At 41.9% G+C, this 26,820-nt stretch overlaps 1 protein-coding gene across 20 annotated transcripts in view; it reads right to left on the reverse strand.

Moving 5' to 3' along the window:
* Window positions 1-26,820, reverse strand: part of RECQL (RecQ like helicase) — a 53,397-nt gene that overhangs the window by 13,033 nt on the left and 13,544 nt on the right. For all 20 annotated transcript variants that reach the window (XR_011379015.2, XR_011379014.2, XR_011379016.2 and 17 more), the window contains 6 exons: window positions 15,649-15,846; window positions 13,938-14,117; window positions 9,318-9,424; window positions 6,574-6,772; window positions 885-1,051; window positions 63-144 (listed from right to left, as the gene is read on the reverse strand). Coding sequence is in view for 3 of the 20 variants with exons in the window: in XM_070049468.2 (XP_069905569.2) it covers window positions 63-144; window positions 885-1,051; window positions 6,574-6,772; window positions 9,318-9,424; window positions 13,938-14,117; window positions 15,649-15,846 (933 nt within the window). In the remaining 17 variants the exon portion in view is untranslated. The remainder of the gene's footprint in view (window positions 1-62; window positions 145-884; window positions 1,052-6,573; window positions 6,773-9,317; window positions 9,425-13,937; window positions 14,118-15,648; window positions 15,847-26,820) is intronic.

Genomic DNA, 26,820 nt, shown 5'->3' on the forward strand with positions numbered 1-26,820 from the left:
AGGGTAATAACTTTTGGAAAATTATCTCTAAGCCTCTACAACTGATTTGTCTTTCGTTTTACCTGATTGTCCTTTGTATCGCCCATTAATGAGCTTTACAATATCCTCAATAAAATCTTCAGTGTTTGAGGGCTTCTGCCGAACCTAAACAAAAAAAAATTAAAAAAAAAAAAAAAAAAAAAAAAAAAACAAGAAAAGCAGCTTAATATGTAACATTCAAGGTAAAATTCTTTCATGGTGGGTGTAGTGTTTTCTTCTGTTACTGTTTCAGTTGCCTGACAGGAGTCAACCCATCTGACTGCCATCTCCCAGACCCCCTTCTTCAGCCTTGTTTTTTAATTGACAAGAGATGAAGAAACAGAGCAGCAAATAACTTGTAAAGCCAAAACTTTACTTTCTGATGCTACTTTTACAAAACCATTAATATACTACATAAGGAAATGTTCAGTGAAACCTCAGAAAATGATTAAGTCTATTCTTTAAGGGTTTAGAAAGAAAACAGAGCTGTTAGGTAATTGTATTTTCAGTTGTATGTATCTATAAATAGGGAGCATTGGCATATTAATATTTCTATTATTAACTAATTTCAACAGAGATGTCATAAGGGTTCTCAATTACCTCTTTCCCTGTACAAGAAAGAATGTATGTAAATTTAACAAATACATGTGACTTGCTCATAACTCATGAAAGACCTTATCACTCAACAAGGTGATATTTTCTATTTAACAAATGATTATGCAGCAAAATAGTTACATAAGAGTCTGCTTCTAAATACCTCCTGATGTTAACAGCTTTTATACGTAGTTAACTGTTACCACATAAATGAACATAAAATGAAAATGTATAACCTTACAAAACCAATACACTGACATAAAGTTACTTACCTCATAATAAAGATTGGGCCGATTAAAAGAAGCTGTAAAAGTTAAGCACTTTTCAACACACAAAATTTTCTGAGCATCCTTTAAAACGTGATTTGTTGCAGTTGCAGTCAGCCCAATTAGTGATGTGTTAGGGAACTGGCGCTTTAAGATACCAAGTGCTTTATAATCTGAAACAAACAAACAGAGTGGTCCTGTATCTGTCCCGTAGGGTTTCTTTTTTTTTCTTTCTTTCTTTTTTTTTTTTTTTTTTTTTTTGGACAGGCAGAGTGGACAGTGAGAGAGACAGAGAGAAAGGTCTTCCTTTGCCGTTGGTTCACCCTCCAATGGCCGGCGCCCTGCAGCCAGCGCACCACGCTGATCCGATGGCAGGAGCCAGGTACTTATCCTGGTCTCCCATGGGGTGAAGGGCCCAAGTACTTGGGCCATCCTCCACTGCACTCCGGGCCACAGCAGAGAGCTGGCCTGGAAGAGGGGCAACCGGGACAGAATCCGGCGCCCCGACCAGGACTAGAACCCGGTGTGCTGGCGCCGCAAGGCGGAAGATTAGCCTAGTGAGCCGCGGCGCCAGCTCCTGTAGGGTTTCTAACAAAAACTTTTAACATTATGCAGATGATGGCTATTTTCATTTCAATTCCATAGCTACTTGTAAATTTACAGGATTATACAAGATGAGTGTCTTTAAGAGATTTTCAGGTTTTTGAGTATTTGTATAGGTTTTACTGGTTGAACTTTCCCAATCCAAAAAATAGGAAATCCAGAATGCTCGGAAGCCTGGAACATTTTGAAAATCTGCATGACATTTTTCAGCAGAACATGCAAATAGTTTGATTTTGGAGCATTTTCAGATTTTATGGAGTAAGGGCCATTCAACATGTACTTTTCTTCAGAAACACTGTTGGGCACATGTGGAACTTGCTATTGGAGGAAGGAATACTAAACATCCCATCAGGCTGTGCACTGGTCTGTACTTACTGAATGGTGTATTCAAGAGGCAGCAAGAAAACTTGTAGTATTTGAATCTATCACAGCTGACAAAAGATAAAAGAGGCCATTAGCCAAAACCCTTCTGCCACCTGCTATCATCCAAGAGTATAAAGCTCAGATGAAGGAAGCCTTGGGGAACACACCACTTTTGACATAATCTGTTTCAAGGAAATCCTTTTGGGTTCATGTTTATTATACAAATTTAAAGTATCAGTTAATATGTCCTACATTTCCCTAAGAGGAAAGTGGGGGGAAAATGTGGTAGAAACTGTTAGATGCTAAGGTAGAGAACTATTATGAAAACAAGATAAAGTAGCTACTTGGGAGGCTGTGCAGATTTTAACAAGGTAATAGTTAGATCTTGAAGCATAATAAATTGACTGTAAATGGGAGAAGAAAACCATCAGACACAGGTTAAAACACACTTGTTGGCCGGCGCCACGGCTCAATAGGCTAATCCTCCGCCTTGTGGCTCCAGCACACAGGGTTCTAGTCCCAGTTGCCCCTCTTCCAGGCCAGCTCTCTGCTGTGGCCCGGGAGTGCAGTGGAGGATGGTCCAAGTGCTTGGGCCCTGCACTTGCATGGGAGACCAGGAGAAGCACCTGGCTCCTGGGTTTGGATCAGCATGGTGCACCGGCCGCAGCGCGCCGGCCACAGCAGCCATTGGAGAGTGAACCAACGGTAAAGGAAGACCTTTCTCTCTCTCTCACTGTCCACTCTGCCTGTCAAAAAATAAATAAATAAATAAAATTTAAAAAAATAAAACACACTTGTAATACACTGGTATGAAACTGCAGCATGTTAGATACAGCAAGCAATTGGTAGGGCTGGGTCACGGCGTGTTGTGCGGGCTGATCTAGCATCAAATCCATTAAGCTGGGATTTCTAACTCTACTTCCCAGAATCCCCTTCCCTGTATGGTTCCAAGTTAGGACTGACCCAAAAGAAGAACTTGTGCAATCTGGGAAGCAGAAGTGGATGAGCTGTTGTTGCTCCTTATGGGTCTGTTATTACTCCTTCGTGGGTTTTCTAGGCAGACAGAATGATGGACAGATGCAGAAAGGCTTGGGCTATTTAGCCCACCCTAGTTCTTTTCCACTCTTCATTACAGTTCTTGTCAACTGCAGGCCTTACAGCAAATCACCTCCTGCCTTAGATGGGACTAGTTAAGACCTCTGGACTTAATATTTGAAGCATACAGAGAAGCTTCTGCATAGTCTGAGTTAGGAAGTAGCATGATTTGCATTTGGAAAAGATCACTTTGGTTAATGTGAGAAAGAACTGTGAAAGGAAATGCTGGAATCAAAGACTAGTTAGGAAGTTACTCTAGTAGACGGGAAGAAAGGAGTCCAGGTGGACTTGAGAGACAGCAGTTCAAAGAGAGGAGGGTGAGCAGAGCAAAAGGACTGAGTGCAAGACTGGATCTGCAGAAACAGGATACATCAAGGATGATGAGCTGTCCGTGAAGAGACTTTTTCTCAGCCGCACCTCTACCCTTCCACATTCTATTTGGTGATCCAAGAGGGACTCTGCATACAACATGTCAGCGTTGCCAGCTGGCCCCAGTGTACAGACCAGAAAGCTGAAGGGAAAAAAAAGGGCTTGCTCCTTCCAGTGGACAGCCTACCCTCCCATGAGTGTCACCCCAGTGAGGCTACTTCATCTCCAGCACGGTCAGGCGCAGCAGCTGAATGCCTGCAAGTTTCTCCAACTGTTGGGAAACCAGCTTTTCCATGGTGCCCAGCTTAGCCTCTGCCTGGAGGCTCCAGCACAGGGGCTTGGAGGGTCTGGTCCACAAGGCCCCTCTGCTGAGCTCCTCAGTCTTAGTTCCAACCTTTTCTTTTGCTCCATCAGCCCTAAGGATGGTAGTTGCTTTTGCCAGTCTTAACCTTTACAGAATCTTAGTTTCTTTTGCTTTTTTAAGATAGCCATTCTTAGCTATCAATTCTGTGTGTGCCTGTGTGTGTGTGTGTGTATAACTGTGTTCAAATAACTGATAAGGTTTCTGTCTCTTGGACAGACCCTGAATAGTAGAGATACCTGCTAAGATTTTGGCTTGAACAAATGTGTATTTGAAAGATTTTCTAGGGGAAGAATGAAGGGAAAAATTGATTGGGAGGAAGAAAAGTAGAGGAACAAAAGGTAGGAGAGGAAGAAAATCAAAAGTTATCTGTCAGGACACCTGAGAGACTCACAGGGTAAACAGTGATTCCCAGACACAGAAGAGAAGAAAGAATTTTTTGGGGAGGGGATAAATTTAGTTCTGGTCATGCTAAATTTAGATACACGTTTCCAATAAACAATTAGGGATATGAATCAAAGTCATGGTAATACATAACCCGTGGTCATAACTTAGTGATCAAGCTACTCACATGAAAATACCAGGGCAAAAGTCATGAATCAGAAAGCTTCAGGGGGCTGCAGTTACAACTGTGTGCAGTAATCAGATAGCAGCATCCTTAACAGTTCATAACCTGCCCACAGCACTGAAATCCAAACTGAAAAACAGAAAGTGCTGCAAATAATTCTGAATTTAGAGAATTCAGTCTTCAGGCTGCACACTAGTCCTGAAGAAATGTTAAAAAAAGTGAAGACTGGGGCCGGCGCTGTGGCACAGCGGGTTGAAAACTTGGCCAGAAGCGCCAGCATCCCATATGGGTGCCGGTTCTAGTTCCAGCTGCTCCTCTTCCAATCCAGGTCTCTGCTATGGCCTGGGAAAGCAACAGAAGATGGCCCAAGTCCTTGGACCCCTGCACCCATGTGGGAGACCTGAAGGAGGCTCCTCACTCCTAGCTTTGGATCAGCTCAGCTCCGGCCAGAACAGCCATCTGGGGAGTGAACCATCAAACGGAAGACCTCTCTCTCTCTGCCTCTCCTCTCTCTGTGTAATTCTGACTTTCAAATAAATAAATAAATCTTTAAAAAAAAAAAGTACAGACTTAGCTCAGACCCCAGGGGATCATTAATAGTTAAGGTAGAGATAAGGAAAAAAGAGCAGAGAGAATGGAAAGGACAGACATTCAAGGGCGTATCTGACAGTGACCAAGGGAGGAGAAAGCAGCAAGGGGAAAGGTGCAGAGTACAAAATACTGCTGAGAGTGAGAAGAGGAAGGAAGACAGCCAGTGGATTAAGTGTTGGGAGGCAGACTCCTGGTGACCACTTTCTTAGTGGAGTGGTGGAGGCTGAAGCATGAGTTAATATGTTCAAAAGGGAGAAAGGTGAGAAGAAGAGGTGGTAAGTTGAAAAGTTGGAAGGGAAAAGAATAGGAAAATAACCATAAAGGAATGGAAAAGTTCAGAAAGGTGTTTTAGTTCCTGTTTCTATTTTTAGGGAGGGGATAAATGAGACTAAGGGTACAGGAGGAAGTTGGCAGAACACAATCTTACACAGGCAGGAATGGGCGGGCAAAGGGTGACCATGATGAGGGACAGCAGCAATGGAGAAATAAGCAGGTATAGCCGGCGCCGTGGCTCACTAGGCTAATCCTCCGCCTAGCGGCGCCGGCACACCGGGTTCTAGTCCCGGTCGGGGCACCGGATTCTGTCCCGGTTGCCCCTCTTCCAGGCCAGCTCTCTGCTGTGGCCAGGGAGTGCAGTGGAGGATGGCCCAGGTGCTTGGGCCCTGCACCCCATGGGAGACCAGGAAAAGCACCTGGCTCCTGGCTCCTGCCATCGGATCAGCGTGGTGCACCTGCCGCAGCGCGCCGACCGCAGCGGCCACTGGAGGGTGAACCAACGGCAAAAGGAAGACCTTTCTCTCTGTCTCTCTCTCTCACTGTCCACTCTGCCTGTAAAAAAAAAAAAAAAAAAAAAAAAAAGAAAAAGAAAAAGAAATAAGCAGGTATAACAGAGGATCCTGGGAAGTGCTAATGAGTGAGGGAGGATCCAGAAGGAAAGACCTGATGCCACGGTTCTCAACATTTCTCAGAGAACAATTCTTAACAGCTTACTTCAAACCAGAGCCACAGGATTAGGATGGTGGGGTGAAGAAAAGCATTACTATAGTATGTCCCAGAACTTAAACATGAAAGAGTTGGGTGTGGGGCCAGCGCTGTGGTACAGCAGGTTAGCTGCCATCTGTGCTGTTGTCAAGTTCAAGTCCCAGCTGCTCCACTTCTGATCTACCTCCCTGGTAATATGCCTGGGAAACCAGAGGAAGATGGCCCAATGTGGGAGACCTGGAAGAAGCTCCAAACTCCTGCCTTCAGAACACCCCAGCTTCAGCAGCTGTGGCCATTTGGGGAGTGAACCAGCAGATGAAAGACCTCTCTCTGTCTCTCTGCCTTTGCCTCTGCCTCTCTGTAACTCTTTCAAATAAATAGTTTAAAAAAAAAAAAAAAAAGAGTTGGGTGTAGATATTAAACACACACAGAGTTACGACTAAAGACAACTTCAAAGCAGGTACAAATTCCTCAGACACATGCAGGAGGGCCTAGCGGTCATAAAGGACACCAGATGTGTGATACTGGCTAATGAACAGAAGTTTCAAAGGATGAAGGCAATTGCACCAAACATTATAGTGGGGGAACTGAGGAGATGAAAGACTGCTTCCTGGCCTTCTTCAGATGAACTCAAGACAAAATGAGTTATACCTACCTGATAAGATAATTTTAATGGAAGCAGGGATTCCCAAAATGTCATTGTGAAAATAAAATACCATGGTCTGCACATTAATGGAGTTTCTAGATAAAACAAATGCACATACCAGGTCTGAAATCATGTCCCCATTGACTACAGCAGTGAACTTCATCCACAGCAATTCGAGTAAATCTCCTAGCTTCATAGGCTTTCTCTAGTCTTGACATAAACATTTTGCTTTTTGCAATTTTCTCTGGAGTCACATAAATTAGCTTTAACTTGGAGTTTTTATTGACCATTTCAGCATGAACCCATTTCACATGCTCCTATTTAAGAGGTAAAATAGACACAATGATAGTAGAACTACGTGGTAAAGGAAGACGTCCATTATTCAAAGCAACAGCCTCGGGCTCTTCAAGAAGCAGCTGCTTGGTTCATTAAAAGTGAAACCATGTTCCAGTACTGAATTTCAAGGCAGTGTGCAAACAGAATTCTGCTTACTTTAATCTAAATTGTACATAAGAGAATAATTTGACTTGACAAAATAAGACAACATGAAAAGATACTTCAATAAGATTATGAAGGCATAATCCTAAATTGTTCATACTCGATTCCCAAATGTGAGTTAAATCCAATAATTATAATCATAAAGGTGGGATTTACACAGTTATCTCTTTAATCTCATTTAGCACCTTTAATGATGCTTAAAAATCTACTTATATCTTTATTCATAAATATGAAGACAATGAATAAGGTTTCATAAAGTATCATTAATTCAGTTATTATTTTTAATACACATCTTACAGTTAAAATTTTTCACCACTGCAGCAAAGAAGCACTTTGTTAACCCCTGGAGGTATGCTAAAGTACATATACTCTGTAACCTAACTTTCTGAACAGTAGTGACAAGGCATGAGCTTGTAACTATTGGCAGCTTTCTAAGCTATTACTACTATATTTATATATCTATATATATAAATACATAAATATAAATATTTATAAATATATAAATATTGAGAAATATTTATAAATATAAATATATATTTGCTTATATTACTACTAAAAAATCAAAATACAATCCAGCTTTCAGATCTATCTAAAAGGAATAAATTCAACATCTCAACAATGCAATCAGGTAGACAGAAAATATAGGAAGCTACAAGGACAATCTGTTTTTTCCAACAAATAAGATACATATGGGAACCTATGTATTTATCAAACATAATGCAAGAATATTATTTGGAAATTAAAAAAACAAACAACAGGACAGAGGAGCAGGCATTTGTCACATTGGTTGGGAGGGGGAAAGGAGGTGTTATGGCACAGCAGGTTAAGCTACCTGCAATGCCCACAGCCCATGTGAGCACCAGTTCAGGTTCTAGCTGCTCCACTTCCCATTTAGCTCCTGCTGAAGTGCCTGGGAAAGCAGTGGATGATGGCCCACGCAGCAGAATATGGCCCAAGTTCTTGAGCCCCTGCCACTCGCAGGGGAGACCTGGATGGAATTCCAGGCTCCTGGCTTTGGCCTGGCCCAGCCCAGACCCAGCCACTGCAGCCATTTGTGAAGTGAACCAATGGATGGAAGATGGATCTCTCTTTCTCCCTCTCTCTCTCTCTTCTGCAATTTGCCTTCCAAAAAAATAAAATACATCTTTTTTTTTTTTTTTTTTTTTTGACAGGCAGAGTGGATAGTGAGAGAGAGACAGAGAGAAAGGTCTTCTTTTGCCGTTGGTTCACCCTCCAATGGCCGCCACGGCTGGTGCGCTGCAGCCGGTGCACAGCGCTGATCCGAAGGCAGGAGCCAGGTGCTTCTCCTGGTCTCCCATGGGGTGCAGGGCCCAAGCACTTGGGCCATCCTCCACTGCCTTCCCGGGCCACAGGAGAGAGCTGGCCTGGAAGAGGGGCAACCAGGACAGAATCTGGCGCCCCGACCGGGACTAGAACCCGGTGTGCGGCGCAGCTAGGTGGAGGATTAGCCTATTGAGCCGTGGTGCCGGCCAAAATACATCTCTTTAAAAAAAAAAAAAAAAAGGCACTGGATGGGATACCTACATCCCACGTCAGAATGCCTGGGTTTGAGTCTTGGCTCTACTGCCTGTTGATGCACACTCCAAGGGCAGTAGTGATGGCTTCAGTAGCTGGGCGCCTGCCACCCACTCAGTTCCTGGATCCCAGGCATTTGGAGAATGAACCAGCAGATGGGAGCTCTGTCTGCCTGCCTGCCTCTGTCTCTCAAACAAATAAAGTGAAATTTTTTTTAAGTGAAAGAAAAATCTGAAGATTTTATTTGATGATCTTAAGAATTTTATATTAAAGTGTTTAGATAGGAGAACAGCACTGCACTTATTTTTTTCTTTGTAAATCAGATTTATATTAACGAATTTACAATTAAAATATGATGTCTGAGATTTGTGAAATGGGACAGGGCAGGGAAATTTGCAGGAATACACATGAAAAACGACTGGCTATACTTTGATAAATGTTGGAGGAAGTAATGAGAACATCACAGGTTTTATACTATTTCTCTAAATTTGAAGACTTCAATAATAGGTTTATGAAAAATGCCTTATTCTACAAATAACAGGTAAGATATTCCATTCTACAAAAGAAGAAATTCCACATGTATAGGGTAGTTCTTAGACATTTTTTTTTAATTATACTGTGCAATTAGAAATTCTCCCTTATTATTTTAGCTCACAGGACATACAAAAACAGGGAGTGGGCCAGAACTAGCCATGAGCAATAGTCTGCCACTCCTAATATAAAGAGTTCAGTTCATGATTTCCTAAATAATACAACCGTAGCTCAGAATCTTACTTCAGTGAAGATTTTAAACAGGAAAAAAAAAAAAACACATAAGAGGCGGCATACCTTAGAACTGGAAGCATTTAACATGGTTGCTGAAACTCCCAACTGTTTTAAAACCATTAACTGGTCTTCCATAAGAGAGATCAATGGGCAAATCACGAGAGTAAAACCTAAAAGAGAAAAAACATCGACTTCAAACTTCACACCACCACCAGAATGAGTCACATTCTCCTTCTTCAGAGTAACTTGTGGGTACCATCCATCAGTTCAGACTAGTTTCCAGTGCTACTTAATGACTACATGAACATGCAAGGCAAGTATAAACCAAACAGATACAAGACTGAACAGAAATCTCTAAGCTATTCAATCCTATAGACAGGCCGCTGTTCCCTGCTGATGACTTGAGAAAGCAGCAGAAGAATGACCCAAGTTCTTGCACCCCCACATCCACATGGGATGAGGCTCATCCAGATGGCTCCTGACTCCTGGCTTCAACATGGCCCAGCCAGGCCCTGACCCTTGCAGCCATTTCGGGAGCAAGTAGATGGAAGATTTCTACCTCTCCCTCTCTAACTCTGCCTTTCAAATAAATAGAATACATCTTTTTTTTTTTTCTTTTAAAGGCACCTGTTAACATTTTGAAGTGATTTGAATGACTAATATCCTACCACTTTTATCAATCAGTATTGGTAATCTCAGGAAAAAAAATGTAAGTCAAATACTAAACAGATAGATCAGGAGAAAATTATCACAAAGCTTTCCAAAGAAAAGACAGAGCCTGCATAATTAAGGATGATAATTACATGTTTATTCTTCTACTTTTTGCACCACATTAATTTATTCTGAGCAGAAGTCAGAAGTTTATTGACTACGTGAAATTTTAGTAGTACATTCCCATTATCTTATAAATGAAATTGTCCATAAACACAAGAGCTATTCTACATTGTTTCAACTATATGCCTTTCTAATTCTGCGGCTTGTTCCATACAATACCTCTGGTGGAGAGCTGATATGTTTAAAAATATACACTCAGTGGGGGCTGCCCTTGTAGTGCAGTCGGGTAAGCTGCCATCTGCAACACTAGCATCCCCTATCAGAGTGCTGATTTGAGCACCCTGGCTACTCTGCTTCCAACACACCAGGGAAAGCAGTAGAAAATGACCCAAGTTCTTTTTTCCTGGCAACCCACGTGGGAAACCAGAGTTCCTAGCTCTTGGCATCAGCCTGGCCCAGAAATGCTGTTGTAGTCATTCAGATAGAAGACCTCCCTCTCTCTTTGTCCATCTCTCTCTCTCTCTGTTGTTCTGCCTTTCAATACACCTTGGGGGGGGGCACTGGGGAGGGATTAAGCCATAAAGACCCCGCCCTTGTGAATAGCACCAGCAGCTTGAAACCCAGGGCTGCGAGGACATCTTCAGGAGAGAGCACAGCTGCCTCTCTCCTCTCCCCTCCCCTGGGACAGGGGCATGCAAGGTAGGGAACACAGGCTCATTACAAAGACTCTGGGGAAAGTGGCACACACAGGTTGCACCCACCCTGCTGGTAGGTGCCAGGTGACCCTTTCAGTACTTCTTAAACTATGAGTTGCCAACATTTAGATTAAGAAAATTAAGAGATTGAAGGCAGTGCCCTTCCCTTCCACTGTCTGTCATGAGAGGTTACAACAAGAAGGCACCATCTAGGAGAAACAGGCCCTCACTAGACTCAACCTGCTCAACTGATTTTGGACTTCCCAGCCTCAAAACTGTGAGCAGTAACTTTCATTGTTTGTAGATCACCTAGTCTAAGGTGTTTTGTTACAGCAGCTCAAACAAAGACAACACTGGATTTAAGATTCTCTCTCTTCCTCTCCACTGAGCCGTTCTTTTCCAGGATGTCCCACATTCATCAGCTCTGTTCCTCAACACCAACTCCGTTCCAAATCATTGCTATGTGGTCTCCACCAACTCTTTGGCTGAAATTCTTCTAGCCCAGGTTGGAAATGAGTCCCATGTCATAAAACCCAGTGAACTTCTAAGTTCTTATATTTTATTTAACCTTTTGTCAACAGCATCACTTCTGACCACTCCTTTCTGTAGGCTTCTAATAACACCACACTCTCTGGATTCTCCTCCTACACACTGCTACTGCTTCTTGCTCTAGGAGCTGCTCTGGTTTCTCCTGTAGGCCTTCCTCTCTTCTCATTCCGCTTCAGCTAACAAAAATCACTCCCATGGCTTCAACGGCCATTTCCACACTAACAGGCACCAGCTTATCTAACTCAGTCTCTCTCACCCAAGCTCTACAACCAAACATTCTCCTACTCCAGAACAGTTCCTCCGGGATGTCTTTTGGTGTCATAAATTCATCATGTTCCAAAACGAAGTCATCATCTTTTGTCGCAATTCCCAAGTTTTTTCTCCAGTGTACCCTTTTCCAGTCAACAGCCTCGCTATCTGTCCAAGCTTAAAATCTGGCATCGTTTTTTACTATACCCTTTTCCTCCCCCTCCCACCCAATAACGAGTCTCACTTAATCTACCACCGCCTAAATACTGTTGGAATCTTCCCAGGTGTTGGAATTATTTTTCTACACCACAAAGTAGTAAGTCTCTTAACTGCATAAAACCCTTCAATGGTTTTCTGCAAATCTACAGACATTTATAAAAGAGCTTTACAGGTGCCAGTGTTGTGGTACAACAGATAAAGGCACACCTGCCACCCTGGCATCGCATATGGGTACCATTTTGTGTCCTGGCTGCTCCACGTCAGATCCAGCTCCCTCCTAATGCATGGGAAAAGCAGTGGAAAACAAGCCAAGTGCTTGGGCACCTGCACGCACATGGGAGAAATGGAAGAAGCTCCTGGTTTTGGCTTGGTTCAACCCCGGCTCTCTCTCTGTAACTCAAATAATAAATAAATCTTAAAAAAATAAAAAATAAACAAACAAATAAAATAAAATTAGAAGTCCTGTGTAAAGGCATGAAAAAAACATTTTCAGACTCTTCCTGTATGTCTTACATCTACCATGCTGGAATTCCTCTGGGTGATTGATTACACAACCCCATGCATGTTCTCTTTTTTTTTTTTTTTTTTTTTTTTTTTTTTTTTTTTTTGACAGGCAGAGTGGACAGTGAGAGAGAGAGACAGAGAGAAAGGTCTTCCTTTGCCGTTGGTTCACCCTCCAATGGCCGCCGCGGCCGGCGCGCTGCGGCCGGCGCAGCGCGCTGATCCGATGGCAGGAGCCAGGAGCCAGGTGCTTTTCCTGGTCTCCCATGGGGTGCAGGGCCCAAGCACCTGGGCCATCCTCCACTGCACTCCCTGGCCACAGCAGAGGGCTGGCCTGGAAGAGGGGCAACCGGGACAGAATCCGGCGCCCCGACCGGGACTAGAACCCGGTGTGCCGGCGCCGCTAGGCGGAGGATTAGCCTAGTGAGCCGCGGCGCCGGCCGCATGTTCTCTTGCTTTTGGATCTCAAATGTTCCTCCCCTGCATGAACATCCTTGCTTCCTCTCCTGTCCCTTTTGCCTGCCTACTTAGCCTTTAGCTCTAAGCTCAAGACAGCTTACTCTGAAAGCCTCTAGACTAGATGGTTGCCCTAATGAATTCCCTACTAAAATTTTTATCCCAAATTCATTGTTAACTGCTGAAAATTACCTGTATTCTCTAGACAAGGAGTCAGCAAACTAAGCACGGCTGTCTTACAAAGTTCGAAAGGAACACAGCCACACTCATTTGTTTGCATACAGTCTGGCTGCTTTCATGCTACACGGCAGAACTGAGTAGTTGCCACAGACTATATGAACCACAAAGCCTATAATATTTACCATTTGGCTCTTTAAGAAAATGTTTCGTGAGGTGGGCATTTGGCATTGTGCTTAAGACACCCACATCCCATTTCTAACGACCTGGTTTCTCCTCCTGGCTCCAATTCCAATTCCAGCTTCCTACTAATATGCAATCAAGGGAGGCAGCAGTTGATGGCTCAAGTACTTACAACCCTGCCACCTACATGGGGGAACTGGGATCGAGTCCCAGGCTCCTAGCTTCAGCTTAGTCCAACCTCAGCTACTGTATGCATTTGCAGAGAGAACGAGTAGATGGAAAATCTGTCTCTGCTTTCCAGTAAATAAAATAAATACATAAATTTTTAAAGAAAGGTAACATCTGTTGACCCCTAGTCTCTCCCCTAGTGACTCACCAGTTAGCAGCATCAGTACCACCAGGGAGCTAGTTAAAAACAGAGTATCTTGAGTCTCACATTCCATAGAGCCTACATATTATTGACTCCTCAGGTGAGTCCTACACATGGAAGTCTGAAAAAGCACCACTCCTCACTAAGTTCTATTAAAAACTAACCCCTGCCCATTCTGCATGTGGCTTACTACCATATCTCCAGAGCTGGACACTCAGCACACAAGCCACAAAGATCTGAGACTAGGATTCAGATCTCCCAATTTCTTTTCTAGTGTCTATTTCCAATAAAATGTTTTCAAATTACATTCCAGGAACCAGATAAAATTAATATTTCCATAACTTTTTAACATTTCCCCCTTTAAGTCCATCTTTTAATATTTACTAACATAGAGATAAAACAAAAGTACCCTTGTTTTTTTCACAGGTATGGCTAAAAATTACTTTTCAAAGAATTAAACTACATGAAGACAAATCATTTGACCTTAAAATTATCTTCACTAACACATACCATCTGAACACAATGCCGGTAACTGGTAACATAAGCTCTTTCCACCTCCTGTAGGCATAACAAGAAATACCTCCTTTCCAGCCATTGTGGCATTAATAGTTTCAAGCTGAAGTTGCCTGAACTTCTGGAGTCTAAAGGTATTTTGTAGAGTATCTTTAACTCTTCCAGACCATGGAAAATCTAAAAACAGGAAAAACAAGCTATAAATATCACAATTATTAGGATTATATATGTGACAAAAACTTGAATGTGACAAAAATAAAAAAATACATAAGACTTTTATTACTTATGGCCCATTAAACTTTTGTAATAATTTTCAGATTAATATGTCTCACTAAGCTAAGCAAAACAAAAACAAACTAGATGATACATTCAAAGAAACACCATATCTTTATAAAAATATAAACTTTTGCTGGTTGAAAATTAACCCACATTGAAGATAAGGTGTTGGATCAGGTATCTGAAAAACCATGTGGGGGCCAGCGCTGTGGCACAGCGGGTTGAAGCCCTGGCCTGAAGCGCCGGCATCCCATATTGGCACCGGTTCTAGTTCCAGCTGTTCCACTTCTGATCCAGCTCTCTGCTATGGCCTGAGACAGCAGTAAAGGATGGCTGAAGTCCTTGGGCCCCTGCACCCACACAGGAGACCCAGAAGAAGCTCCTGGCTCCTGGCTTCAGATCGACACAGCTCAGGCCATTGCGGCCATCTAGGGAGCAAACAAGTGGATGGAAGACCTCTTTCTCTGTTTCTACTTCTCTCTGTAACTTTCTTTCAAATACGTAAAAGAAATCTTAAAAAAAAAAAAAAAAAAAGAAAGAAAAACCATGTGAATGTTGATCAGGAATTAACAGCATAATAAAAACGTCAACTATCATAAACAAAGATAATTATCTGGAATGTTTGGTGTAAATATCTTGTTTCGAAAAGAATCACAGGAAAACAGTGACCACAAAAGCACTGCAATTCATTCTGGATTGAAACTGTCATGTTATAATTTACGACATACATCATGTCTGATTCTTTTCGATCAAAAGTGGTTTGTTTGGGACCGGTGTTGTGGCACAGCAGGTAAAGCTGCCACCTTCAAAACCAGCATCCCATATGGTCACAGGTTTGAGTTCCAGTTGTACCCCTGCTAATACACCTGGGAAAGCATCAGAAGATGGTCCAAGTGCTTGGTCTCCTGCACCCATGTGGGAAACCCAGAAGAAGCTCCTGGCTCCTTGCTTTGGATCGGCCCAGCTCTGGCCATTGAGGCTGTTTGAGGAGTGAACCAGCAGATGGAAGACCTCTCTGTCTCTCCGTTACTCTGCCTCTCAAATAAATAAATAAATAAATCTCAAAAAAATAAAAGAATGGTTTGTTCACTAGGGCTGAAAAAATAACTAGATTTTGACAAGGAGTCTGGATAATTTTTTAATTACCTTTTTAGTTAAAACTTAGAAAATTTAGTCAAAATGCATGTTTTATTTTCCAAGCAGTGATCAATGTTGCTAGAACCATATTGTGACAAAGATTAAGTCCAAATAATAAAAGTTACCATTAAAAAGACTAGAGAATGCTGGTAACAAACGGCCTGTGAGCATCCCCATCCACTGAAGGAATGGCCAGTCTCACTTGAGCCTACCAGAAAACACACACCCATGTAGAATGACTTAATTCTAGTTTAAAAAAAGAAGAAACAAAATCAGTAAAGAAAAAAAAGCAAACCTTCTTTATTCCAAGTGGCAGGTGAAGAATCACACTCGTTGCTGGCCCCAGCACTGGAATCCTCTAAACACTGCTTTATTTTCTTTGTTAGGACTGTTTTCTTCTGAATAAGCTCTTGCTGCCTTTCCATAAGTTCTTGAATCTGAATGTCAACTGCATGTAGCTCACTGGTTACAGAATCCAGTTCCTCGGTTAGAGCTATTGGGGTGGGACAGGGAGGATATAAAATGAGTGGACAGAATTAATTGCAAGTTATATGTCGCTATAGATTCCTGGATTTTCTTTACCATTTAAACTACACACAAACTTAAAGGAGAATAGCAGAGTGCACAAGGACCTGGGTTACTCTCAGATCCACCTCTTACACGCCAAGTGATCTCAGGCAAAATACAAACCTGTACCTCAACTTTTCCATCTGCAAAATGTGTATAATACCTAATTGGCATAATACTGTTACAGAGAATTAAGATGACACATAAAAAGTTCTTGATGCTTTTATTATATTTTGATTATCATTTATTAATGACAAATGATATTTATCTTACTATGCTGGAAGAGAGGTGGTTCAAAAACCTCCCAGAAGAGTTAAGGAAATTAACCAGACTCTGAAACAAAAAGAAGCTAATTGCATAACTATTTAGCTATTACTTCATGAAAATATTCACAGTTAAGCTCATAAGGAGTTTTGAACAAGATGATTTAACAATTGAAAAGAGAAATGAGGTATACTATGAGAATTGGCACTACAATTCCATAATCACTAATTTACTACAAAGAAGCCTAAATGTATGATTCTAATCAATCCAAGCTTCAAAATGAGATTCTCTTTGACACCACTTCAACACAAACTAGGAACATTTTAAAGGTATCCTTGGTGTTTTTTAATGGATCTGCCTACATTAATCAGTATACAGTTTCAATGTCTCTCATCTCATGGCTATGGTTTAAAATAAGACTTCGTGGTGCTTTTTATCAATGGTACCGACTGCCAGAATTAATTTCCCTGCTTGATTCTAAGTTAGGCTTCACACAAGTGAATTCTGCATCAGATCTGAAATGTAGAAAGGAAGCAGCAACTCTGAGAAATGCCAAGATGGCAGAATAGGGAAAAGATGTACTGCTGTAGGCTAGGGGAAAACAGTATAAAAAAAGAAAAAGTGGAGAAAGTATATTTTCAGGGGAGAGTTAGAGAGAAAACTGCAGATCTGTATGGAAGGAGCAGACCGGCAGCAAAAAGCATGGACACAACACATGACCCCAGCAGCTAATAGCCAAAGTATCAGCTTTGGAGAGCAAGGTGAGATCAGACTGCAGCCGACCATGCTACTGGTGATACAGCCAGAGGGAGAGCCTGGGGAACTACACTGTCTTAGAGTCAAGCCTGGAGCCCTGAGGGGATCAGGTGACTGCTAATCAGAAAAAAAAAAAAAAAAAAAAAAAAAAAAAAAAAAAAACATATGTTTCTCTCTAACCATTCCCCCAACAACAGCACCCGGAAACCAGCTTAGAGAGGGCAGGTACCATTTTGGACATAAGTAGCAGATCCAGCAGCTCTTACGCACACGCCCAGCAACTGGCAGGGACAAGACACCATCCTGAAAGCAGTATCAGTGGTAGCAGCTGAAGTGTGTGCATCCAGCAACTAGAGGAGAGAAGGAGCCATTCTAAATACCAGCTGCAGAGGCTTTTGAGTAAGCCCTGCAACCAGCGGGCAGAAGGCATCCTCCGCCTGCAGTGCTGGCATCCCATATGGGCGCCGGGTTCTAGTCCCGGCTGCTCCTCTTCCAGTCCAGCTTTCTGCTGTGGCCCGGGAAGGCAGTGGAGGATGGCCCAGGTCCTTGGGCCCTGCACCCGCATGGGAGACCAGGAGGAAGCACCTGGCTCCTGGCTTCGGATTGGCGCAGCACGCCGGCCGTAGCGGCCGTTTGGGGGTGAACCAACGGAAAAGGAAGACCTTTCTCTCTGTCTCTCTCACTGTCTAACTCTGCCTGTCAAAAAAACAAACAAACAAACAAACAAAAACGAAAACAAGTAGGGGCAGCAGCTGGCAGCCCTTGTACACATGCATGATGCAGGGATTTTACAAGAGGGAAAAACCCACGTTCCCCACTGACTTTGAGTCTGGTTGGGAGGACTAATGGCTGAGCACATACATAAGACTACAAGGTGCCCCCAGCCTCAAAACATATACAGGCTCTGGGGTTCAAACCACCTAGGCAGAGCACCCATAGGCAGCGGGCTCTGAGAACATCTCAGCCTCTCTGTGGACAGGATAGGCTAATGGGGCAAAGTGGGACTTCTGTACTCCATGACTGTGGGAGCCCAATGTGCTGAGTCTGTGGGAACTCTGTGACTGCACTAGAGGGCACAGGATGTAGCTGAGTCTCTGGGAAATCACTGTGTACCTCCACACGTTCAGAGCTCCCTGACTGCCTGGGGTGGGTAACTACAGCCAGATATGTGCTCACACCGAGGACTGCACATATCTTTTGTGCAATTTATGTGGCAGCACAGGCAAGTACCATAGACACTATGGGCTGACACCTGAGCACTGATCACCTTAGAAGAGAGGAGGTGAGGGTGTGATTATGCCAACAGATGATCGTGATCTTACCGTCCTTTCCGTTAATAAGAGATCTACCATACTCAAATTGGGTGTCACTCTGGATACTCCCCACACTATAGCAGGAACCAGAACCCCCTGGCCATCCCAGCACACACCTCTAGGTATTCACTGAAACGGCAGACATTCCAACAAAGCATAGTTGAAAGATAAAAGCCATCAGAGGAAAAAAACAGTAAGTATCTTAATAAATGTCTAAAAATAAGTGCAGAATTTCAAGAAAAAAAAAGGAAGAAAACATGACCCCCCCAACACACAAAGGAATACAATACTTCAGTATTAGAATTTGAAGATAAAGAGATTGATGAAATGCCTGAAATGCACTTCAAAGACTAATCAGATTAGTCAGATTACTCAGAAGCAATGAGAAACAAATTCATGAGTTAAAGAAATCCATACTATGCCGGGGCAGGCGCTGTGGTGCAGCGGGTTGAAGCCCTGGCTGGAAGCGCCGGTAACCCAAATGGGCGCTGGTTCTAGTCCCAGCTGCTCCTCTTCCGATCCAGCTCTCCTTTGTGCCCTGGGAAAGCAGTAGAAGATGGCCCAAGTCCTTGAGCCCCTGCACCCACGTGGGAGGCCCGGAGGAGGTTCCTGGCTCCTGGCTTCAGATAGGCGCAGCTCCGGCCATTGCGGCCATCTGGGGAGTGAACCAGCAGATGGAAGACCTCTCTTTCTGTCTCTACCTCTCTCTGTAACTCTTTCAAATAAATAAAATAAATCTTAAAAAAAAAAAAAAAAAGGAAAGAAATCTATACATGCCATGAATGAAAAACTTTCCCATGAAATTGAGATTTTGAAATCAAAATGAGGGGCCAGTTCTAATCCAGCTGTTCTTCTGATCCAGCTCTCTGCTATGCCCAGGGAAAGCAACAGAAGACTGCTTAAGCACTTCGGCCCATGCTCCCGCGTGGGAGACCAAGAAGAAACTCCTGGCTCCTGGCTTCAGTTCGGCCCAGCTCTGGTGGTTGTGGCCATTTGGGAAATAAACCAGTGATGGGAGACCTTTCTCTCTGTCTCTCCCTCTTGTCTGTAAATCTACCTCTCAAGTAAATAAATAAAATCTTTTAAAAAATCAAAATGAAATATTATAAATGAAGAATTCAATATGTCAACTAAAAAGTACACTGGACCCCATGGAAGACCAGGATAAGTACCTGGCTTCTGCCATCGGATCAGCGCAGTGCGCCGGCCACAGCGCGCCGGCCACGGCAGCCATTGGGGGGTGAACCAACAGCAAAGGAAGACCTTTCTCTCTGTCTCTCTCTCTCACTGTCCACTCTGCCTGTCAAAAAAATAAATAAATAAATAAAAATAAAAATAAAAATAAAAAATAAAAAAAAAAAAGTAAAAAAAGTACACTGGAAAGCCTTAACAACAGACTTGGTGAGGAAAAGGAAAGAATGCCCAAAGACAAATCTTTGAACTTTCTCAGACCAAAAAAAAAAAAAAAAAAAAAGAGAAATTAGAAAAATTAAAAACAGTGTGGAAATTTATGGGATACTATCAAAGAACCCAACGTACAGGTCATAGGAGTTTCCACAGGTATGAAAAAAGAGAATGGTACAGAAAGACAGAAGTGAAATAATTACAGAAAATTCACTAATTTGGAGAAATAAAGGAACAAGTAAGTACACAAGACACATAGAACTCCTTACAGACATGACCAGAAAAGATGTTCACCATGACACCTTGTAGTCAAACTTTCAACAATAAAACCTAAAGAAAATATTCTAAAACGTGCATGAGGGGCCGACACTGTGGAGTAGCAGGTAAAGCTGCCGCCTGCAGTGCCGGCATCCCATATGGGCACCAGTACAAGTCCCGGCTGCTCCACTTCTGATCCAGCGCTCTGCAATGGCCTGAGAAAGCAGTAGAAGATGGCCCAAGTCCTTGGGCCCCTGTACCCATGTGGGAGACCCAGAAGAAGCTCCTGGCTTCGGATCAGCACAGTTCTGTACGTTGTGGCCAGCTGGGGAGTGAACCAGCAGATGGAAGACCTCTCTCTCAGCATCTCATTCTCTCTCTGCATAACTCTACTTTCAAATAAATAAATAAATCTTTAAAAAAAAAAAAGTGCATGCACGAAATACCAGATTACTTTCAGAGGATCTCCAGTTAGATTCACAAAAGAAACCCTACAGGTTAAGAGAGAATGGAGAGACACAGTCCAAGTAGAAAAGAAAAAAACTGTCAACCCAGAACACTATACCCTGCAAAGTTCTCATCTATGAATGAATGTGAAATAAAGGCCTCCCATAAGAAACAGAAATGGAAAGAATTTGCCACTACTTGTCCAGCCTTACAAAAGATGCTTAAGGATGTGCTACACACAGAAGCACAGAAACACAGTTATTGTGAAGGAATGTGAAAGCAGAAAATCTCCCAGTAAGAGTACAAAGGAAATCCAAAGCAAACAATAGGAATATTTACAGAAAAATGCCAGGGCCAAGTTATTACTTATCAATAATAACCTTGAATGTAAACAGACAAATTCTCCAATTGAAAGATACAAGCTGGCTGAATGGATTAAAACAAGACTCAAGTAGTTCTTATCCACAATAAACACATCTCACCAAAGATATACACAGACTGAAAGTGAAAGGGAAAGGAGCCGGCGCGGTGCTTAAACCTCCGCCTGCAGCACTAGCATCCCATATGGGCACCAGTTCGAGTCCCAGCTGCTCCTCTTCCGATCCAGCTCTCTACTGCAGCCTGGGAAAGCAGCAGAAGATGGTTGAAGTCCTTGGGCCCCTGCACCCGCAAGGGAGACTGGGAAGAAGCACCTGGCTCCTGGCTTTGGATTTGCGCAGTGCCAGCAGTTGCGGCCATTTGGGGAGTGGACCAATGAACAGAGACCTTTCTCTCTGTCTCTCCCTCTCACTGTCTATAATTCTACCTCTCAAATAAATAAATAAAACCTTAAAAAAAAAAAAAGTGAAAGGATTGAAAAAAATATTCTGTGCTAATGGAAAGCAAAAAAGAGCAGGGGTAGCCATCTTAATATCAGGCAAAATAGACCTTCATACAAAAACAGTTAAAAGAGACTTCATGAAGGGCACCACCTAATTTTTAAATGATCAGTTCAACAGGAATATGTGACTATAATAAATGTATATGTGCTCAATGCCAGGGTGCCTGACTATTTAAAATAAATGTTTATGGATATAAAGGGAGACACAGACTCCAGTACAATAGTAATTGGGGACTACAACACCCCACTTTCATCAATGGACAGATCAACTAGGCAGAAAATCAAGCAAGAAACAACAGAGCTATTCAACACTATGGACTAAATGGACCTAACCGTTATCTACAGAACCTTTCATTTCAAAGTTGCCGAATATACATTCTTTACATCAGAGCATACAATTTTCTCTAGGATAGACCATATGCTAGGCCATAAAAGCAAGTCTCAGCAAATTAAGTAAAATAAAATCATACCATGCATTGTTTCTGACCACAAAGGAATGAAGCTGGAAATCAACAACTCAAGAATCTCTAGAACATATGCAAAAACATGGAGACTATATGTTCCTGAGTGAACAGTGGATCACAGAAGAAAGAAAAGAGAAATCAAAGAGTTCTGGAAATGAATAGAGACAATACAATATATAAAAACTTAGGGGATACAAAGTGTTAAGAGAAGAGTTTACAGTAACTGGTGCCTACATTATGAAATTGGAAAGACACCAAATGTATGAGCTATAAATGCATCTCAAGGACCTAGAAAAACAACAACAAACCAAACCTAAAATTAGGAGGAAAGAAATAATTAAAATTAGAGAAGAAATAAACAAAATTAAAACCAAAAAAATTATACAAAAGACCAGTGAAATGAATAGCTGTTTTCTTGAAAAAATAAAAAAAAATCAATACACCATTGGCCCAACTAGCAATAGCTACCAAAAAAAAAAAAAAAAGTGGGAAAAGACCCAAATCAAAAAAACCAGAGATGGAAAAAGGAATTGTAACAACAGATACCATAGAAATAAAAAAACAATCACCAGGAATTACTACAAAGAGCTATATTCCAACAAATTAGAAAATCTAGAATAGACAGATTTCAGGACACACACAATCTACCAAAAGTAAGATATGAACACACAGGAAACCTAACCAGATCAATAACCAAGGTAGAGATTAAATCAACAATAAAAACCTTTCCAACAAAGAAGAGCCCAGGACAAGATGGCTTCATTGCTAAATTCTATCAGACATTTACAGAAGAACTAATTCCAATTCTTCCCAAGCTATTCAACACAACTGAAAGAAACCTCCCCATCTCCTTAAATGAAGCCTGCATAACCTTAATTCCTAACCCAGAAAATGTTACAACAGAGAAAAAGAAGTATAGACAACTATCCCTGATGAAAATACATGCAAAAATCCTGAACGAAATCTAGCTAATCAAATCCAACAGCACATCAGAAAAATCATTCACCTGGACCACATAGCTTTTATCGCTAGTATGAAGGCATCATTCAACATTTGCAAATCAATAAATGATAAACATCACATTAACAAACTAAAGAACAAAAACTAAATGATTATCTCCATAGATGCAGAGAAAGCATTTGATAAAATACAGCATCCTTTCATGATGAAAACATAAAGCAAACTGAGTTTTGAAGGAATATTCCTCAACACAATCAAGACAATTTGTGACAAACCCAAGCTAGCACCTTATTGAATGGGGAAAAGCTGGAAGATCTGGAACTGGACAAGGATGCCCACTCTCACCATTGCTATTCAATATAGTCCTGGAAGTTTTAGCCAGAGCCATTAAATAAGAAAAAGAAATCAAAAGGATACAAACTCAAGAGGAGGAAATCAAACAATCCCTATTTTCAGATGATATGATTCTATATATAGGGAATCCAAAAGACTACAGTAAGAGATTATTGGAACTCATAAGAGAATTTGGAAAAGTTGCAGGATATGAAATCAACACATTAAAAATCAATAGCCTTTGTGTGCACAAACAATGCCATGGGTGAAAGAGGACTTCTAAGATGAATCCCATCCACAATAGCTACAAAAAAATTCACTACCTTGGAATAAATTTAACCAAGGCGGTCAAAGATCTTTACAATGAAAATTACAAGATATTAAAGAAAAATAGAAGACACAAAAAGTAGAAAAATCTCCCATGCTCATGGACTGGAAGAATTAATATCATCAAAATTTCCATACTATTGAAAGCAATTTACAGATTCAATGCAATCCCAACCAAAATACCAATAGCCATCTTCACAGATCTAGAAAAAAAAAAATGATGCTAAAATTCATTTGGAAACACAAGAGAACATGAATAGCTAAAGCAATCTTATAAAACAAAAAACAAAGCTAGACGCATCACAATACCAGATTTCAAGACATGCTACAGAGCAGTTGCAATCAAAACGTTCTCGTACTAGCAAAAAAAAAAGACGTGTAGAAGAATGAAACACATTAGAAGCTCCAGAAATCAATCCACACACCTATGATCAACTTATCCTTGATCAAGGAGCTAAAATTAATCCCTGGATCAAGGACAGTCTCTTCAACAAATGGTACTGGGACAACCAGATCTCTATATACAGAACCATGAAACAAGACCCCAATCTTACACCTTATACAAAAATCCACTCAAATGGATTAAGGATTTAAATCTACAACCTGATACCATCAAATTCTTAAAGAACATTAGGTAAACTCTGCTAGACATTGGTATAGGCAAAGACTTCTTGGAAAAGAGCCAAGAAGCACAGGCAATCAAAGCTAAACTTGTCAAATGAAATTACATCAAGTTGAGAAGCTTCTTCACTGCCAAAATAAAACCACTCAGTAACATGAAGAACAACCAATGGAATGGGAGAAAATATCTGCAAATTCTGTCAGTGATAAAGGATTAATATCTAGAATCTACAAAGAGCTCAAGAAACGTAACAACAACAAAGCAAAGAATCCAGTTAAGGAATGGACAAAAAAAACTTGAACAGTCATTTTTCAAGAAAGTCAAATGGCCAACAGACACTTGAGAAAATGCTGAGGATCACTAGCCATCAATTTGATTTGAAATGCAAATCAAAACCTCAACAAGGTTTCACCTCACCTGATGAATGGCTATCATCCTATATCAAAAATAATAAATGCTGATGAGGAGATGGGGACAAAGGTACTCTAGTATACTGTTAGTGGAAATGTAAACTAGTACAACCATTAAGGAAGACAGTATGGAGATTCATCAGAAATTCGAAAATAGATCTACCATGCAACCCAGCCATCCCACTCCTGTGAATTTACCCAAATGAAGTGAAATCAGTATAGGAAAGAGTTTTTTGTACCTCCATGTTTATAGCAGCTCAATTCACCATAGCTAAGATATGGAATCAACCCAGATGTTCATCAACTGATGACTGGATAAAGAAATTATGGTATATACACACTATGGAATACTATTCAGGAATTAAAAAAATGAAATTCTACCTCTTAAAACAGATGCAACTGGAAAGCATTATACATAGGGAAAGAGGCCAGTCCCAAAAAGACAAATACCATATGTTTTCCTTGATCTGTGGTAATTTATAGGGAGCCTAAAAGGTAATATATGAGTGAAATTGTCATTTTGGTATCAGATGATTGTTTACAGCCCTTGTCTCAACTGTTGAGGAAATGTATTTTTTTCTTCACACTATTTGCTGAGCACTTCAAGTGTAGGGTGAATCTTATAAAGTAAACTGAAAATAGATATTAGTAAAAATTAAGGGTGGGAATAGTAGAGGGAGGAGAAAGAAAGGTGGGAACAGGAGGGAGGGTAGAGTGGGAAGTATCATTATGTTCCTGAATCTGTATATATGAAATACATGGGAGTTGTATATATTAAATAAAATTTCAAAAGTCTAAAAATTAAGAACCATTTTAAAAATAAAGAAATGAAGCAGCAACAAAGTTTGTTTCGAGGGTTAGTATAAGGTCAGAGGCTATTGCAGTTCACTCAATATTGTCAGGATCTGCTCTCTAACCTTGTAGGTTTGGGACATAAGCCATTTCCTCAAGCTCCTAGTACACTGGGGGCCCACAGTTTCTTTGGCTTTTCTTAGTCTTGGCTAGGTTTGTTTACAACTTTCCGTGGCAAGTACACCAGATGTTTAGCTAGACCCCAGCACCCTGAAAGTCAGATCCCTGAGGGTGATGACATACTGACACAAATCCTAGTGACAAGTAGATTCTAAATTTGTCCTTTATGAGTTTCAGCTCATCCTTGTCAATTCCAACTCACCCTTCCCTTTTTGCACCCATTTCCTTGCTTACTGCTGCTGCTGCCACGTTTAGGACCAAAAACCAACCCAGGTTCAGCTGGTTAAGCAGTTTCAGACCAAGTAAGGACTTCTCCATATAATAAATCTCTTATAGTACTACTAATGGTTCAATCTCCCTGACTGAACCCTAACCAATACAGAATTTTTGATCCAGAATTCTGAATTCCTTCCTGGTCACTTGGAATTGGCTCCCTGATCCAATTAAAGGCATTCATTATAATCTATGGGGAAGACAGGTGACAGATTAGGGAGCAACGTGCTTCACTGGGCTAAGGATAAACAGTGAAAAGAAAAGTGTAGGAAGTGCACTCCAGGGGAAAACTGGAGAGAGAACCACACAGGAAGCCATATCAGAAGCCCCACAGGCAGATGTCTGATCCCCTCCCCATCCCAGCCCATCATCCCGGAACAATTCGTTGCCTGGCTGAGAGAGGACAGGCACCAGTTTGGATTAGGGCAGCAGGATCTTCAGAAGCCTCTGGGCACCCTCATGGCACTTGGCTAATAATGAACACCTGACTCAGTGCCACTGGCAGTGGTGAACAAGCAGCAGCATTCAACCAGTAGCTCTAGTGTGTGCCTGTGATCCAGATTCTTGCAAAAGGAACAGGTCTGTGGCCTCCAGAGTCTTTGAACCTTGGCTGGCAGGTGGCTGGGCGGTTATGAGGGACAGTGAGGCACTTACACCCAGAGCATCCCAAGGTCAAAACACCGAGGCAGCTCCAACTCCCTACTGACAAACTGGCAGTGCAATGGTCACACTGGCAGGGGGAGAGAACTTCTGGACCCAGTGACTAGGAGTCTTGTGTGCCGAGACCTTGGGGACTAGGCGGTTACATGAGAAGGTGTAGGGTGTAGCTGGATATTGAGTTCTACCACCCCCAACGGAAGACTGGATAAAGAAATTATGGGATATGTACTCTATGGAATACTATACAGCAGTATAAAAAAAAATTCAGGGGCCGGAGCTGTGGCACACTAGGTTAGTCCTTCACCTGCGGCGCCGGCATCCCACGTGGGTGCCGGTTCTAGTCCCGGTTGCTTCTCTACCAGTCCAGCTCTCTGCTGTGGCCTAGGAAGGCAGTGGAAGATGGCCCAGGTGGTTGGGCCCCTGCACCCACGTGGGAGACCAGGAGGAAGCACCTTGCTCCTGGCTTCGGATTGACGTAGCTCTGGACGTTGCAGCCATTTGGGGAGTGAACCAAGGGAAGGAAGACCTTTCTCTCTGTCTCTCTCACTGTCTGTAAC

The sequence above is a fragment of the Oryctolagus cuniculus genome, chromosome 9 (genome assembly GCF_051225735.1).
Source record: "Oryctolagus cuniculus isolate XC-2025 breed Fujian yellow rabbit chromosome 9, ASM5122573v1, whole genome shotgun sequence".
Taxonomy (NCBI): domain Eukaryota; kingdom Metazoa; phylum Chordata; class Mammalia; order Lagomorpha; family Leporidae; genus Oryctolagus; species Oryctolagus cuniculus.